At 33.6% G+C, this 19491-nt stretch overlaps 1 protein-coding gene and 1 long non-coding RNA gene across 2 annotated transcripts; one reads left to right on the plus strand and one right to left on the minus strand.

The window, feature by feature from the left end:
- Positions 1-13665: 13665 nt before the first annotated feature.
- LOC128236620 (putative nuclease HARBI1) lies at positions 13666-15538 on the minus strand. The gene is made up of 3 exons (XM_052951598.1): positions 14780-15538; positions 14262-14369; positions 13666-13828 (listed from the first exon to the last, which is right to left on the minus strand). The coding sequence occupies exons 1-2, from the start codon at positions 15160-15162 to the stop codon at positions 14327-14329; spliced, it is 426 nt and encodes a 141-aa protein (XP_052807558.1). The 5' UTR covers positions 15163-15538; the 3' UTR covers positions 13666-13828; positions 14262-14326.
- A 917-nt stretch (positions 15539-16455) lies between these two features.
- On the plus strand, positions 16456-18853 carry LOC128239138 (uncharacterized). Its single transcript, XR_008261831.1, has 4 exons — positions 16456-16574; positions 17050-17210; positions 17469-17612; positions 18059-18853. It is a non-coding gene; the product is annotated as an uncharacterized LOC128239138 (long non-coding RNA).
- Positions 18854-19491: the final 638 nt, after the last annotated feature.

Consider the following 19491-nt stretch of genomic DNA (forward strand, 5'->3'; position numbering starts at 1 on the left):
CATTGGCAGTTATGATTGGTGTGTCATTTACCATTTGAGCAGTTTCCAGACCTACTTCGTTTGCTTATTTGTCTGCAACCTTATTGCCTTTGATTATTATGTGCAAATTCATAAGATATTGTAGATGCAGTTATAATAATTAAGGTATTCTAAGAACGTGCATGTCAAATTCCTTGCCCGGTTCCTGGTGAACTATGACAATCAGTTAGGATGAGTACGTCTGTTCGTACTTCCAATAGTGTTTTTACATATACACAACTCAAGTGTCATCCGAAAAGCTACAAGATCTACAATGAGGATGGCTATTGAAGATACAGGCCTCATTAGAGCAATGCCGTCACATTTATCGGGAAGTTATATCACGCTCTCATACTCCACAAGACTTGGATTGGGCATACATGAGCATCAGTGAAGGCAACTTTATTTTTTGAGCACATGCAATAATGTATTATTTCACTTTTGTACCCAGGTCTTCCTGTTGCAAATACCTGGCTTTAGAATAACCTTTACGGGACCTTCTTTTTTATTTCCGAGTTTAGTTCTGCCACTTCAATGTCATAATGGAATATAGTGGTCATGTTGTTTTACAGCCTTTTATTTAACTCATAGTGAAGATCTTTTACCGATTGCTTTTGGCTTGAACGGTCATCAATATTATTCGAATCTGAATCCCACTGATACTGCTTGCAACACATTTACCATGGTCTGTCTAAAACAGAATATTGTCGTGATAAATGAAGATGCAAGTGGAGTTGCTGGTGTTCTCATTATTAATTGTAAATATCCATTTGTTCCTTTGATGACTTTGTATATTCAAATATTTTTACAATCGACCCTGACCAATCACTGACAACTACATTCACTGATCTTTTTAAAGTTTTGTTTAACCTTCAACAATGCATCTTTTATTTGAACAGTGTTTCATCGATCTTTCATCAGTTTCTGCAAGTCAGTCCGTCCGGGCCACATTTTTGACTGCGAGAGATTTCGGGATTGGCCTGCATGAGGTTTGACAGTAATGTAACATTCTCGAAGCACTGCAATGTGATAAGAGGGGGAACATGTTTTTACATATTGGGAAAGATTTGAGGATTCGATCAATAGCACTATCTGGTTCTCTTCTAATTGTCTGTCTATCATTATGAACCTCCCAATAAGTTTAAATAAAAGAATCGTTGTTTTAATTTCTAGCGTAGAACAAATATCCTTGTTTCAACAGCATCATAGCCATATTTTTTCCGTTGCATAACATTAAAAATAGTCAAGCTCTAAATATTACAAATGGTTGTATTTCTACTTGTTTGACAATACAACTTGTCTTGTTCATGGAGACACAGCATGTTATGCGTCTACATTGTTTGGTTCACTATCAACAATCAAACAAAAATGCGAATTAAGTAAAAATATATTTTCCTGGTGACCCCAATTTATACATATGTTGATATCTTTTGAAAAAAGTGAAAATAGAAAGATGTTAGCTAGATGGATACATTATACACACAGTAACTTCAGGGAATGTATTTTGTCATCTAAGGGAACACTGCCGACAGATGATTTAACATTGTTACCTTCAAGGAAGCAAATATTTATTTTATCATAACAAATAAGTGCAATATTGATTACCGCACTAGATTCACATCAGCTCTTATGAATGTTAAACATGTGTTTACCATATGTATTAACCATCTTCTAAGGAAATCACCAGAAATAGACGATCTATTAGGTTGATTTAGATGCTTTTGATAAACCCAGAGATATGGGTTATGGTCCTTACTTGTGCATATTATCTATGCTGATATGTGTACAAAGTTTCATGTAATTATCCTGAGTAATTTTTTAGTAAATATTGGCGAATATATATTTTTGTTCTTTCATCATGAAGGGTATTATAACGGTTAACAACATGAAGGGTATAATACAAGACCGGTAGACAACATGACGGGTAAAATTATCGGTAGACAACATGAAGGGCATGACACCGGTAGACAACATGAAGGGTATAATATCGTTAGACAACATAAGTATAATTCCAGTATAAAACAAGAAGGGTACTCTACCGGTAGACAACATAAAAGGTATAATATCGGTAGACAATATAAAGGGTATAACACCGGTAACTCTATGTAAAAAAGTCAAAGAAAATTTAATACCTGTATTTCAACTTTATATTTTAATCAGGAATGTTTCAGTCAAGACAGCACAGGTTTTGTCGGCCTAAAAAACAGAACGACGTCACTCATCCGCAAGCATACACCTTTCGTCTCATTTTCACGGGAAAACGGACAAACCATTGATCTCGACCGATTGGTATGTTTCGGCTCATATTACATTTTGTGCACTTCTTTATGTGAAAAGAGAAAGATGTTAGCTAGATGGACACATTATCCACATAGTAACTTCAGGAAATGTATTTTGTCATCTAAGGGAACACTGCCGACAGATGATTTAACATTGTTACCTTCAAGGAAGCAAATATTTATTTTATCATAACAAATAAGTGCAATATTGATTACCGCACTAGATTCACTTCAGCTCTTATGAATGTTAAACATGTGTTAACGATATGTATTAACCATCTTCTAAGGAAAGCACCAGAAATAGACGATCTATTAGGTTGATTTAAATGCTTTTGATAAACCCAGAGATATGGGTTATGGTCCTTACTTGTGCATATTATCTATGCTGATATGTGTACAAAGTTTCATGTAATTATCCTGAGTAATTTTTTAGTAAATATTGGCGAATATATATTTTTGTTCTTTCATCATGAAGGGTATTATAACGGTTAACAACATGAAGGGTATAATACAAGACCGGTAGACAACATGACGGGTAAAATTATCGGTAGACAACATGAAGGGCATGACACCGGTAGACAACATGAAGGGTATAATATCGTTAGACAACATAAGTATAATTCCAGTATAAAACAAGAAGGGTACTCTACCGGTAGACAACATAAAAGGTATAATATCGGTAGACAATATAAAGGGTATAACACCGGTAACTCTATGTAAAGAAGTCAAAGAAAATTTAATACCTGTATTTCAATTTTATATTTTAATCAGGAATGTTTCAGTCAAGATAGCACAGGTTTTGTCGGCCTAAAAAACAGAACGACGTCACTCATCCGCAAGCATACACATTTCGTCTCATTTTCACGGGAAAACGGACAAACCATTGATCTCGACCGATTTGTATGTTTCGGCTCATATTACATTTTGTGCACTTCTTTATTGTGAAAGGTCTTTTTCAGCCATATGAAGGTCAATGGAAATAACATATTACACCATACTATTTTTAATTTATACAATTGTAGGCTTGTGAAACACTAGCAGTCATTTTATCGCAGATCATAGAATACATGCGACGGAAGGATATCACACCAAACAAGCCAAGCGTAACCAGTTTACCAAGGTCAAACTCTAGAGTTTGTTGATCAATATAAGCCAGACCGAGGGTAGAGGACTTAGTAGAAGGTCGGCTTCTAGAACTAGCTTAATAAGTCGAAACTCTATAAGTAACGCCACGGATCCCAAATGCCCTGCTTGTGGCTCGGCGCTTGACAATTGTTCTTCGTCAGTTACTATACAATCTTCCGCAGATGTTAAACTATAAGGCTAACTATGCTGACGGAGGTATGGACTAGAAGCCTTTTTAAGAGTTATTGATATAAATGCCGAATTTATATTTATATTTTCTCCTTTTGCTAATGATATACATTAAACATTATTTCTGTATGTTGTGCCAAACATTTACTAAGTTGGTTTTGTATACATCCATGCTAAATGCAAACATAACAATTAGCATTACTTTTATCCATAATGCATGTTATGTTTGTACTTTGGTCTGGAGACCATATACTATAGATAAACGAATATTGTATTGTTGCATTGTAGTTTAATGAAAGTATAGAAACATTTACTCCTCTAGTGACTTTGTAATAAATATACAAAACAGGCGTACGCTGTATTTTTTGGCTAGTTATTGTCTTAAAGTAACGTTCAAATGATTTGAGTGAATATTGATTGTTCTCTCGGTTTCTGTTTTGAATATCAATCAAAACGTTTTGCGTTTACAACTCGAGGTAGTGGAATAAATTATAAAGGATATCAAATGAACAATTAAAAAAATATGATCATAGTTTTAGTTTCCCAAAGCTTAAGTTTTAAAGCTTTCATGAAAGCTTTATTTACAAAGATATTTTTTAAGGAAGAAAGTGACCAAATTATGTCTATATGTCCAGAGTAAAGTTTGAACTCATTACTTTCCTTAAATGTTTAAAATCATAATAGAAGCGTCATAATGATACTTTTCAAAATGTTTACCAAGCAAAAATGATATAATATGATCAATATTGACCAAATAGTCTCGATTTAAATATTTTAAATGCATCCTAGTGATGAATGACTGACTCTAAGTGTGTACTTGACTTCAGGCCCGTATAAAACATACCACAATTTAACAATAGGGCGTTTACTTCCCTGATCATGTCTAGGTTTCGTTTTGATTGTCTAAGTGGCTATTCTTCTATTGTTTGAGATTGAATGATTTTTTAATTGAAACCGGAATTATTCTTTTTATGTTAGACTTTTGAATTCAGATTTTGTTTCCTTATAATATTTACGTTTAAATTATTGGTCATGTACAAAAACAGATCATTATCCTGTCAAAAAAACAACAACAACGAAATTCTTTCATTCTAAATTAAATGCATATACGTATTAATAATGAAAACCACAATCAATTCAGAATTTGAAACTTCTGTGTATACAGTTGTAAAGATTGGTGTTTGGCTCTGTCATTTTCATGAGAACAAGAACATTAAAATGAATTAACAGGTATCCCCCTTTATCTATCTTTTTGCAGACCGGCAATTTTTCAGGATTGAAAAATATCTGCTGTTATTACCCCTGTAAAAGCACACATAATCGACAATGCGGCTTATAAACGAGAACGAACTACAAAGACGAATCACATTTTATGATTTAATCGTATTTTATTGCTTCATAATTGTACACTTTTTGACAATGCATGCAAAAGAAAACAGATAAATAATAAATCTAAGTAACATTAAAAGCATGACATATTTTACTTTGTCAAAAGCAAAAGGGTTGGGCCACAAGTTTTTACAACATTAGAAAACGGCCCTCCCCTATCACATTTTATATCATAAACAATAAATTCACTGTTATTTACAAACAGAACAATGCAATATAACCGTCAATTTGAATAATTTACTTTATTATGTTTTTTTTCTAAATGGTGTTGACATAATTTACAATAACAAGCATATGAACTGATAAGTACAACATCGAGAAAAAAGGAAAAGTTCCAGTTATTTCCTAGAGACTGTGGGTTCGACATGTGGCCTTATATGGTCATACTCTCCCGCATCTATTCCAAGATATACGTAATTACATGTATATACTTTAGTCATGTTTGGTTGCAGTGTTCCCCTACCACTGGTGGTTGTCACGTCATATTCCTTATTCTCTATCGGGCATATGGTATTGCCTTTCTCAGGAGAATGAAATGTATTAATTGTCTCATTTAATATAATGTCTTCACTTACGGAGTAAATATTTTGTCGCCTTGTATGACGATCGTTAACAGCTGAAGTGGTTGCATAGTCATAGATGCAAAGACTGACATGCTCCTGCTCGAGAGTCTCAGGGTTCAGACTTTGTGTATATTCATCTGCCGATTTGCGGGTGCGTTTCACATAGTTGAATCGAACAAATAAGCATATCGCCAATATAAGCAGCAACGCCGATGGAATAAGTATTGCGATTAGCATGACTGTATCGTTCTTCTTATTTTGTTCATTTTGCTCTCTTGAAATACTCGGATACGGACATCGAAATCTGTTAACATTTTGACATCAGTCAGGTTCAAGAATAATTGTGCATCCACGTTTGTAAAGAGATACGCAAGTCAGTGTTGAATTGTCAAATGTTAACCTGGTATTGTCGACAATTCTGAATGTTCTCACGCTGCTCAAATAGAAATTTTCAAAGAAAGCTAAATACTTATCCATGCCTTGGTAAATTTAGGTGACATTTTCGCAGATTATGCTGAGCATGTCTGGTAAATATCGTCTTTTAACATATTTTTGTCAAGCATGCAAAGATTTTGTCCAATTGAATCAAAAGTGTCTTTATAATTCATACAATTTGCTGCTGAACTGCTTCGAAACCATGCTTTATGTCACTAGTACACAATCCTTTGTTTTTTTCGGAACATTTCGCGGTGACATAAATTCTTGAATTGTTTCGGAGGACTGATTTTATACATGCATATACTTCCCCCTCAACAGTTATATCAATTAGTTCATAAACGTATGCAACAGTAGCACTATTCATGTTTGTTTCGTTTTGGCATTTTGTAATTGTTAACGGGGCTTCATATTCCAGACAATAGCACTCTTCATTCTGTATCCCTACATAAGTTATCTTAGGTTGTTTCTTGCACACAAATTGGAGCATTCGAAAAGCATGTTAGTGCTATTCACGCTTTCTTTAAATTGTGAAGGTAGTTTCGTAGAACAGCCAAATGGGGCAATATAAGCTCCAAACTCCGCTCTGAAATGTGTCCATAGTGATTCGCCATCATCAAGCACCAAGCTTTTAGCAACAGCACAATTTTCTACTTGATGCTGTCCAAACGGAAATGAATTGATAATATCCCGAGGAGCGAATCCACCAGACTTTCTACATGTTTCCAAGGCATACGCAAAGTTCCCATGGGTTGCATTTTGTGCTTCTGCAGTATAAAAGCAAGTAATTATTAGCTTAACTATTATCAAGCTTCTTAGATTCATGACTTCAAACTTGAAATACGTGTGCTGAAGTGTTGTTGTAGGCTATCATTCAGCCTATATCTTCCTTATTTGGAAATGCGCAATTGTGTTTCCTATTTATTTTTTTTTAATAATCGTCATGTGACTTCTTTGCTTGGATATATAACATGTCTCTCTTGTGTACGTTTATCCCCATATATGGATGTGTGTTTTTTTTAATTTTTATATATTAATACGCATTCCATTACCATTAAAACTGGTTGTAAATATTACTATTTTAAATGTAACTAGAAACGCCGCAATGCCAGAAAACCGTGATTTTAATTAAAGGTGCCAATATAACACAAATATCTATGTTAAGTTATGTCTCAACTGAGAACATTATATTAGTATTCTATTTAATTGAAAGGAAGGGAAATAAATACTGGTTATTTCACATCATTATTAAAATATGTATATGTTCATGTTAATATTTATCAAACAATTGATCTATTTTTGATTTGAGTTATGAATCAAGTACACCATTAGCTCTTAAATTAATTATCTTAATGAATATTGAACAATGGTGTTATCATAAACAAAATACATGCAGTTACCATCATCCAACCGACCCCAAAGCCTATTTATATGATATTTTGATATACCTTATATACCGTTTAATCACTTCATATTACAAAACAGTTTATAACTTTCATAGTCAAATTGAACCAACTAGCCTTACAAGCAACAAGAAGGTACGTCTATACTCTTAGATATAGCACAATTCATAATTCCCAACTCAAATTATTGAGAAGAAACTGACTTACAATAACTTTAGCAATAACGACCGTGGCCGTTCTAACCCCTTATACGACCAGAGCTGATGTCCCAACACGAGTTCACTAAGTTGATACGTCATTCAAAATTCAGGGTATTGATCTTAACTCAGATTAATTGTTTCATTAACAGTGACGTAAAGCAATCCTAGGGAAAATCTTAACATTAGCTTTCTATATTTTAAGTTGCAAAGCTTCCTTTGCCCTGATCACATTGGCTCCTAAATCCGATTACAGGAGCCATTCTTCTATTTAAGTACCAGCACCCTTCACATTGACCTGCTGATCCTAAATGCTATCATCAAGTATTTGTTGACATAAGCTTTATAAACATCAAGCATCATTATTATCCATCAATTATCTGAAGTTATTGAGAAGAAATAATTTTTTTCTATTTCAGTAACCGCCTCTTTGACCTTTTCTACATTTACTCCAACAAATATCGATCTTCACATCAGCTTTGTACACAATAACTCTCATTTCCATACTAGTCAATAGGAGCACCTCATTTGAAAAAAAACGTTTGTACGCAATACAAAAACAAGAAATACCTAAGAACAATGTATGCAGTGTGATAAGTATCATACAAACACACATACACAGTTTACCGACTGATGGACGAAATATATTGATCATCCAGCTTTAAATTGAAAAATAAATTTTGGCTGTCCAACAATCGTAACCGTCAAGCTTTAGAAGACATATCGAGGTGGTCCTATTCATCATTGGATATCAAATCAACTGAAGCCAACTAAAACATTTCCGTCTAGTTTGTAAACAATTGCCAATACACGGACGATTGCTCGACAAAACATGACAATGGTAACTAAAGTGCAAAAAGAAAGCATGCTTTAATTTAAGCTATCATATTGAAACTGATCTCTACATTTGTAAGTACATAACCTTACACAAATATTTTGTAAAGTATGTTTCTATTTGCATTCCGTTTAAAAGGAGATTAGGTTAAAAGTATATTTCAGGACACACCCATTCGGTACCTTTTTACTTAAAGCATCAAAACGTTTTATATAATATAAAAAAGACAACTTGATAGCTCGAAAAAGTTTAAAGCCAAATGTATTCATCTACTCCAAACAACGATTATTTTTTATTTGCACATGTATTTAAAGCAAAGGGTGATAATCATTCACCTTTACTGTAAAACCACTTTGGCTCGTTTAACATTGCGTGAATGCTAGACAAGTAGCTGACTTTCGATACTAAAACACAGAGGTCTTCCAAACGTTTTACATCATCCAGCTTGAGTCAACAATCAAAAATATCGTAAACTTTTAACCAATTCATATTGGTTTAAGCAACAATTATTTAGATAAACATTACAAAATGAAGAATACAAACATTAAGCAAAATCAAACAGGTACAAGTGAAAATGCAATCCAAAGTACATGAAAAATGCATCATGTTCGTCTAAATGTTTAGACAGAATTGATAAAAAAGCTTAAATCTTATACAATGCATCGTTTTTGTTTTTCTAACATGCTGCTTTAAAATGTGATATGGTTTGTGTAAACTATATGTATTTAAGTGTAAAGAAGTTACAATATTGAAAAATATACATTATTATGAATAGTATTGCAAATTGTAATGAGGTATGTATTTGCGTAAATAACAGAAAATAGATGTTTTACGGGGTATGTAATCAAGTAAAAAGAAAAGTACGAGTGACTTGGAAAGTAAAGAATGACGTGTAAATAAGTGGATGGTAAAGTCAGCTTTGTTTAAATTATGTTGATGATAAGTTAATATATCTTGGTCTGCTTGAATCCCAGTAAAGTGGGCAGAGAAAGAAAAAGTGGTTTGTGCCTTCAATTTCCGCAATGGCAACATGGACTATATACAATAATTTTAAAGAATATTTGCTCGTAAAGAGAGCTGCAATGAATGCGTTGCCTTGCGTGGTGCACACTTGACTTCCGATTACCATCGTAATAAAACCGAGGAACAGTTTTGTAGGTTTTGTTCAAATTGCGTTTGAAAGCTAGAGGAATGTGGAAAGCTAGAGGAATGTGGCTGTTCGAGTTTCGTCACGAAGGGTATTCCACGAAGGTAATTTAAGGAAGAAATGAGTTGGACAACAGCTTAAATCTTCATGAAATGTTGCGGATATTTCCCGACTTGCGCAGATAAAAGGGTGTTGTATCTCAAACACAGGAGTGTATCGTGGACGACAAATAGGGCTGAGTCATTGAATTAAACATCTTGTAAAATCGGATGAGCTTGTTGTTTCGTAGTCTGTCCTTTAGTGGTTCTATGGCTGTTTTGATGTATAGGTTGTTTAAGGACACAAGACATGTTGGGCGTTCCAGGCGACATCCGCGTACTCGAGTTAGGATCTGATAAAGGTTATATAATGTATTTCTAATGATTTTAGATCGAGAAGGAATTTTTGAGACTTCATATTATGTATTCGTTTCCAGGCGTATGTTTGACAGATTGGATATGTTCATGCCAGTGCAGTAGCAGGAACTTGAAAGTGTGGCACCCAAGTGTGTTTGTGAGGTAACTTTCTTCATCTGTGAATTATTCATAACAACTGGTGGATGTGATGGTTTGTTTATCTGTCGAAAGAAAACAAAAGCCTCTGTTTTCACTGGCTAAAAGGAAAATATTTAACGGTATGTGTTAAGGTATGAACCTTTGACAAAGCCGTCATTAAGTAGCCTTGCTGCAGCAATAGGGTCATCGGTATAATGTATAAGGCTGTATAATCTGCATTAGACGAAAAGGAAGCCTAATTTCACACGCAATGTCGTTTATATGTACTAAAGTAGGGAGCGGACCTAGAATAGAACCTTACGAAACTCTAGCTGTTACAGATATATTGTCAGATTTTGTACCCTAAAAAAACACATCGGGTGGTAACACTGACCATGCCAGGTGGCAACAGCAGCATATATCAACACGCAATTTGTTACGTTGGTATGTTAGGTACTGATGTTTTTGCAAGGACAAGGGTACATTCCCCTGAACAATGAGACTGAAGCCCAGAATCTTTTTGTTTAATATGCAATATAAACAATAGATATGCTGCAGCTCATATGAAAATGAACATGTCATTTTTTCATAATTGTTTTGTATCATATTATACTTGTTTTTAGATTTTAAAACAAACTTATATTGAGAGGTATCCCTTACAAACATACATTTCAAAGTTATGTTTCTAGCGTTTAATGTTATAACAAATACGTCGTGTGCAACGAAGGACTTTCCGTTTTATTAGAGTGAATATCAGAGAATATATATGGAGGGAAAAGATATTAAAAAAAGACAAATGGTTTAGCGAATGAGGTATTTATGTATATGTGTAGTTTTTCATTTTCAATCTGCTTGCTTTGAATTACAGCTTTGAATTACAGCTTTGAATTACAGCTTCGGAAAGATATCTGTTAACCTTGTCACCGTTGTCTGTGTCCAGTATGAGCATGCAGCCATGCTATGTCAATGAAAAGCATGCTAGAACATTTTTTCCGGCACGGAATACTCTTCATCAGTATGTAGATCAAACGTCAGGAATGTACAGCCCGTCGTCAAGATAATGGTTGAGACCTAGATGTAGGTATCGGGTCACCTTTCCGTTGTAGTCTGAATACCTTTGATCAATTTCCTTTTAGCCCTATATTTATTGTGACACACAAACATATCGTCAGATTTCCGATAAATGTACTATATTAACTAATGCAGTTTCTTTGGAGCTTTGTTTCTGGTTTTCGATCAAAACATATTCGTCGTTGTCTGTCAGAACATTTACAGTTGTTGTAACTTAATTGGGTCTTATTCAGGGTAACTGGACAATTCGGCACCAAGATAATTCGGCCTTGTTAATTCGGCACCAACACCTTCGGCACCTAGTTTGCTCGGCACCATAAAGCTTAGTCAATTCGGCACATAATTTAAATGATCTTAAACTCAACTTTTCTCACTTTCAGTCGTTATGTGAAAAATATGCGTAAATATATATTCAAAAAACTACCTTTCACAAATGAATCGATCATCGTATTTGGGAATCATATATCATTTTTTCAGTAATAACAAATGGCCCAAGATTACTGCCATATGTATATCTGGGGTGGTATTCAATAAAATCTTTAAGATTAAACTTAAAATTGGCCTAATCCTTAAATGGCGAATTTAAGATCAAATCTTAAGGTTGAAGTAAACTTAAGATGTTCCTTATCCTTACCTTTCGTAAGAATAACTTATCCTTAAGATTTATTATAAGGTTGACCTTAAATCGGTTATCAAGCACGGCTGGCTGAGTATTTCTATTTATGGAACGTTCGGTAGTATCCAAATTCTTAATATAGTAACGGAAGTCGAGTGCGCGAACGTTATAGACAGCATACATCATGGCGGAAAATAAAACAAGAAGTCCTAATTTTACGCAGCAAGATTGCATTTTATTAGCTAGAGTTATGGGGGAAGTGTCAGCTTTTGACCCAGGCAAAACAAACCACGATTTGTAGAAACACAAGTACACTTCAAGTAAGAAAACGTCTGTATTAAGCTATATTAAGAATGCACGTGTTCATATATAAAACGTACATGTGCTTTGTGTGTGCACGTGTACATGCAGCATTGGCTTAAAATTAGATAACATGGTGTTTTTAATTTCAGACAAACACTTATGAAACATATGTGTACATGTAGCACTGCTGACATAAACGCCATTTACATGCAAGTGCATGTAGTTTTGAACTTTTCCAGGAATTACCTCAGAAACAAAGAAGGATTTGTGGATCAAGATCAATGATGCCTTCAATGAGGATTCACAGCACCCCAGAACAGCGGCTGAACTAACAAAGAAGTGGGACAACCTTGTTCAAACCCACCGGGCAAAGTATTCCCAATATAAGAGAGAATTGGGTAGAACTGGTATATATATCTTAAAATAAAAATATAACAGTATACTGATTCTAATTGGTAAAAAATGTATCTTTAGCCAAATGCTTTTGCTTTAAAAAACGTGAAGCAACAATTATGTTTTTAAAGTTTATAACCGCAATGATCACACACACATATGTAGATGCAGTTTTAACAAACAATTGTTTTTAACAACTCGAACACTTCTGTGAATATTCAAAATTAGATTAATCTTTTGGTACTAGCGATTATATAAATATAGTTACAAGCTAAATAATTGCATATAATCAATTTAATAGAGTTTTTACACCATTATTATTCAGGTTCTGGAACAAATCCTGTGAAACTGTCCGAGGTGACAGAACGAGTTATGGCAGTTGTTGGGGGAAAATTCACCCAACATTGTAGGATTAGGCAGTGGGCTGGACAGCACCATACTTCAAATGCAAAGGTATTTCATTTACTAAATGTAAACCATTCTTTTATCTACAGACTGTTTAAAATTAAATTGAATGAATTGTATTTAAAACACTTGTTTTCAGTTATCCCTTAGTACTACTAATTGTCTGAGTAAACTTTTAACTTGGCCTTAAATTTTTTGAGCAAGTTCACCATTTCTGATTTACACAATGACTTCATAATGGTTCAACTTTCCTAAACTAAGCTTACTGGATTTAAATGAAATATATGCATTATACTTTGACCAATACTTCTTGTAGTTTAAATATTGATTGGATATAAACAGATGAGAAACTGACCACGGTTGTTTGCTAAAATATAAGTCTTTAGAAAATGTAGTATACATTTAAATATTTTAAACATTAAATTCATATATATGTATATTTTAACTTTCGAAAGAAGGTATGCATGACTGCCACAGAGGAAACAAAAATCACACACACATACCTGGTTTTGTGTAATAAGACACGAGTATGATTTTGAAATAAAAGAGCAAGAGTTATGAACCCTTAAGTAGATATTAATATCTGCTGTGTAAAGTGTGTACCAAATTGTATTGAAGTATATTTTACAAGGTGTTAGAAATTTCCAAGGTGTTGCATTTCAATGACACAGCCTATGACATAATCAAGGCAAGGCTTTTAAAATAACTAGGTTCTTTCAACAACAGCAAAAACAAGAATCATTACTGAAATATGTTGCTGCAACATGATCCCGAAAACTATTCTCCGCCACATTTGGAGGTTGCTGCACTCCCTGTGCCAGTTGATTATCTGCATTATCATCCTCATCATCAGAATCATCATCACCGTTAATAGAGATTGCTCTCTCTTTGCAGATGTTGTGCAGAACACAACATGCTACAATAACCCTGAAAGAATATATTGCAATTAGCAAGTCTTGTATATGGTTTCTTACTGCAGTATAGTTTTATATGTTTAACATTTTTACAATGAAATTGAATGCATTATAATGTGTTCCCACTGACATACGGAGAGTTGACAAAAGACAATGACAAGAAACTCAATAAAATGATAGTGAATATATTATGGTAAAGAGTGACATATGCTTACATATATTTCTAGTCTAATGAAATATAATGTACTTCAGGTGACTTGTTTTTCATCATTGTGCTATCATCTTATCATTAAATAGGGCATGGGCTTTTTGACAACTATCTCTTTATATGTCTGCTAAGGCAGCCCTGGTTTGATTCCCAGCCTGGGTATATGCAAGTTTGGTTTGTAGTCACCAAATAGGACAAGTAGGTTTTCTCCATGCCCTTGTTTCCCCTAGAAACTTACTTGCAAACTTTTTGTGGCTCCAAATTTATTTCTCCATGGAGAACACCAAACCTTTTCTTAAGTTGTCAAATAGATCTCTCCACAAGAGCTCGTGTGATTTTGTGACTTCTGCAATATAAAAAATGTACACATCAAATCTATGACATAAGTTGCATCTATGTATCATTGTTCTTTACATACACTTATCAATTGCGGAAATATTTCAGCTCACAAAATCTTCATATACAATCCTGTTACCGCATGCATGCAATACATTGGAAATACTGTATACTGAAAGTAAGAAATACACTGAAGATATGATGTATATTTATAAACATACATTTATTCCAAGGAAGTTTCTATATGCTTGTCTACAATTAAAATAACATTAAATACATACATGTGGCTGATTTCACCATTGTTTAGCTACTAAGCATATATTGCAAATTAGCATTAAAAATCATATTTATAACCCACATGTTACATATAACACAAGAGGGATGAAATGTTACTTTGGGAATAATACCCTGAAATCATACCGGTTGTAGCCTTCTTCTGTTGCATTCTGTGGTGACAGGTAGGCGGTTAGCAGCCATCTCTTAGCTGGATATCCACTATCTCCCAACAAGTAGTATCCATTTGCATGCTCCCCTTCAAACAAGTCAAATAAACCGCTTTCACGGAGCACCCTGCTATCATGGACCGATCCTGGCCATCTCGCAACTACATCTATAATTCTATGAAAAGGATCGAACACTACTTGAACATTTATGATATGAACACTCTTTCTGTTCACAAACACTTCTTCATGTTCATGAGGAGCCTTAATTCCAATATGGGTCCCATCGATCACTCCAATAACATTCGGGAATCGGGCGATTCTCTGAAACTGAAATGAGTTTCGCCTGAACTGATCATCCATTGTTGGGAATCTAATAAATTGTCTCACAATATCTGGCGTTGATAAGACATCAATGACTCTAGTTAAAACTCTAGAAACAGTAGGTTGGCTTACTTTGTGTAAGTCACTGTCATTTAATTGTATAGGCCCAGTTGCTTAATGTGATTAATATTTTCTGCCGGGCACTTATGGCATTATTTCTATTCAGTTTTGGTGTGATTCCATTCCCGATTAACTGTTCAAGATATAAGATGCCATTCATGTCAAATCTGTACCGCTGAATAATTTCCATTTCTGTCAAATCATTCAAATTTGGAGCACGATCCATGGCCTGAAATAGAAACAAATCATCTTGTCGTCAGTGATGGCTTATAGATATCACTAAATAATGGTCCAAAATTTGGTTCCCTTACAGAATGAATGCCTTTTTGTGAACAACTCGCGAACAATTTGTGAATATATTGTGAACACCAGTATTCGCAGGTATCATTCGCAGAATGTTCGCAGCTTATGCGAATAATCTGCGCACACCTAGGACTGCTATTCGCAATAAGTTCACAATAAAATAATAGTTCGCAGAATGTTTACGGTTATAACTTTAAAAATGTTAAAGTTAACATAATGTTCACAATTAGAACATATAAAATGTCAGTTTATCAAACGAAAGGGTTTCAATTCGCAGAATGTTCACATTTAAGTCGCAGAATGTTCACATAAAGAACTTTGTTACTGACAAGGAATAACATTTGTGGAAAACACTCTGTTAATTTTCCCTGTTTACAATATGTTCACAATTGTGACTTGTAAAATTCCACTAATCAGTCCCACAAAGATTAACAAATTAAGTTAAACAGTATATGGATTCCACTTTAAATGGGTTTTTATACTGATCGAGGGTGTTAATTTATCCTTGGTTAAAAAGTGAACATACATGTACCTATTGATGATGACCTTCAGACAAATCCTTTCAAAGGAATATTAACTACCAGTATGTAGAATTGAAGAATATCAAACGTTTTGTTTACTTTATTTTTTAAGCATGTTAACAATTCAGAATCAAATCAAATATTCAACAATATGTCAAAAACATTCATATACATTCAGTACAAAGTCGGCAATTTCAATATCGAGAAAAACGTGTTTAAAGTTTTGTTAATTTATTTCACTGACTTAAATTGTTATAAGTCACCATTTCTTCTTGTTAGATTTATTTAATTAACGTAAAACACATGGTTGAATCGCATCCATAAAATATCCATATTCTCCGACAACGATGTTACCGATAGCGACGAGAAATAATAACAACCTAGTTATCTCCCTTCACCATATACGTAATTTCCGGTTTGTAATTGAAAAACGAGAAATTTTGAAACAATTACGTTTTTTGTCTACATTTACTGCTGTTTGAGGATGCTTCTGTTGAGTTATGACAGGTAAATATCATTGCAGTTGTATAAATTTAATATTAAGCTTTGTAAGGTTTAAATGATATAGAAAAAAGACTAAAATATTCGTTAATATAGTCATAAACCCGGATTAGTAAACAAAGGACTTGAACTGCATGGTGCTTTTATTTAATTTTCATACACCATTGTCCATAATAATGAGGTAATTTGTATAATGATATAACTTTCTCATCATGATCGAGTCAATTGTTTATGTAGTCAGGGGAGTACTGTGTTCCTGGTGGACTTGTCAACGACACTGATATGACATTTTCATCATGATTTGTGTATTATAACTTATGATTGACCTTCATTTACTAGAAACACTCATCCTGACCATGACAACACTGTAGATAATTGTGATCTGTTTATGAGTTTTGATAACAACAATGATGAAATGACAAAAGATCACAGTGCACTACATAACTGTATTTATATGCATCATATTGCTATCTTATTTCAGGACAGTATCCATGCTCCCTGTCCGACACCCTCCCATGTTGCAGTTAACATTTCCCTGCCAGTCTTCTTCCCCCATCATGCCCAACTGACTGGTCCAATATTGTTCAAAACTATATGGAAATGCCTCGTCATCGTAGTTTGGAGTATGTGCAGAGCACTCAGGTACATTTTAGTTATTTATAACTTAAGTTCACAAATTAATAAACGGCTAATTAAATTATTAACTGACAGTTTTTTTCAAGTAAGGAGAATATTTGTGGATGCACACATGACAATCTTGTGATGCGTAATCAGAAGGCATATTGTGTAATACCGAATAATTAACTGGTTTCCATATTTTATTTTGAAATCATGCAATAGTTTATAGATTAACAAAATAGCATGTATAAAATAAAGATGTACATGTATCAAATGTTGCAGGATAACAAGCAGTTTATTTGCTTGATGAGACTGATTTGCCGGGGAAGGGAGCAGACACTGCTGTGAGCATGATGATCACTACTTCAAGTACCATGGTTTGGAGAAGAAAAGCCGAAATTGGCACTTTGGTCTTTGGAAAAGCAGGTAGATAATAAATTTTGCACATTTATCCCTATAGTAGAGTACTTTAATTTTGAAAATACTTACCTAACAGAATTGAGCCCTAGATTTTCAAGAGTATTCACTTAAGATGTTAGCATTTTAATTGTTGTCAGTTACATGTCAAAAAAATAACCTTGACCATAACTCAATAACTGTTGAAATTGATAAAATGCAACTTTGCATACCTATTGCCAGAGGACGAATGTATATGTGAACTTTCATAAGTATGTTATTGCTATATTACATTTCAAATTTTCAACAATGATCAACAAAAATAAATGCTGTTTTAACTAGTCAAGAAACTCCTCACTTTGTCAAAACACTAGTATGATATCTAAATCTTTATATAAGCTTGTTTTTTGTGTACTTTATTGTGATGTCAAAATATGACTGAACTAGACATAATTTCTATCAATTCATACTTTCAGCAAACAGGCCTGGCTTTTTTCAGTGCAGGTGTGTTGCATCGGATATGGTGTAGTTTACCTTGATGAAAACCAGAGTAGTTGTGTTACCTGAACTCCTTTCCGAAATCTGCATCAAGGGGATGGATCTTGAATGGCAGTGGTATTAACATGACAAGATCAGATAACACAGCAGATTTGACATTTAAAAAGACAGTGTGCCCTTGACAGTCTCAACCAAAGCATTGAACAAACTGTACAACCTGTTAATTAACTTTTAGAGCTGTTTGTTTGGACTAGTGTTTGTCATTCAGAAATAAGTATTAACATTATTTCTCAGTATGAGAAAACTCCAGGAATTAGAAACTTACTGATATTTACTATAACTATGTAAACAAACCTCTTAGGGGTTTAGCCAGGTTAAAGAAAGACAGGGAGCCACAGAAAAGAGACAGGTTTCCATGTGTCAATAGAACGCCCTTCATTTAGCTGTGAAGAATTTTAACATTTTGAATGTTATAGAAAATGTAAGGAACATTGTATAATGTTTAATTGAAGTACTATTAGGTTTCAAGTGCCAAATATGTAAAGCCTGTGTGTATTTATAATCATGTTAATATAAAGTTGTTATCAAAACAAAATCAATATTTGACTGTCTTAAGCTTTTAATTCTATGAAGGCAGGAGGTTGCCAATCTATTTCTTAGTTCTACCTTTTTCATAACTGTGGCCAGGGGTTTGCAGGCCCTTATAGCACTAAAAAAAACTGATAAAATTTCAATTTAACTTTGTTAACTTTGATATGGTAATCTAATCTTACTGCAGCTCATTTCTGCAATATTATGACTGAAACTGTATGTTATAACAATAAGTATGGTTACCTGTAAGTGACTTAAATGGAACAAAATTATTGGAAAAAATAAGAAAAAACTGTTTGTTAAAAGGTATTATGCATGTATGCAGACAAAAACAAAATGAATAATTACTTTGTGTTTGAATAAACTGTATAATAATTGTTTTCACTTCTTACATTTGATATATACTCCAAAATGGCAATTTAGGATTTGACTCCAAAAGTTTTGCACACAGTATCACAATATATATATATATATATATATATATATATATATATATATATATATATATATATATATATATATATATATATATATATCACAGGTTATTCACATCTACAGATCTCCAATAGTTCACATTTATTGTTCGCATATTGTTAACATTTATTGGTTCATAGTTCGCGAATGGTTCACATGTACTATTCGCAAATTGTTTACATGTACTGTTCGCAAATTGTTTACATTTAATATTCGCAAGTTGTTACCATTTAATATTCGCGAATTGTTAACATTTAATATTCGCAAATTGTTACCATTTAATATTCGCAAATTGTTAACATTTAATATTCGCAAATTGTTAACATTTAATGATCTCCATTTATAC

Source organism: Mya arenaria, chromosome 6 (assembly GCF_026914265.1).
Source record: "Mya arenaria isolate MELC-2E11 chromosome 6, ASM2691426v1".
Taxonomy (NCBI): Eukaryota; Metazoa; Mollusca; class Bivalvia; order Myida; family Myidae; genus Mya; species Mya arenaria.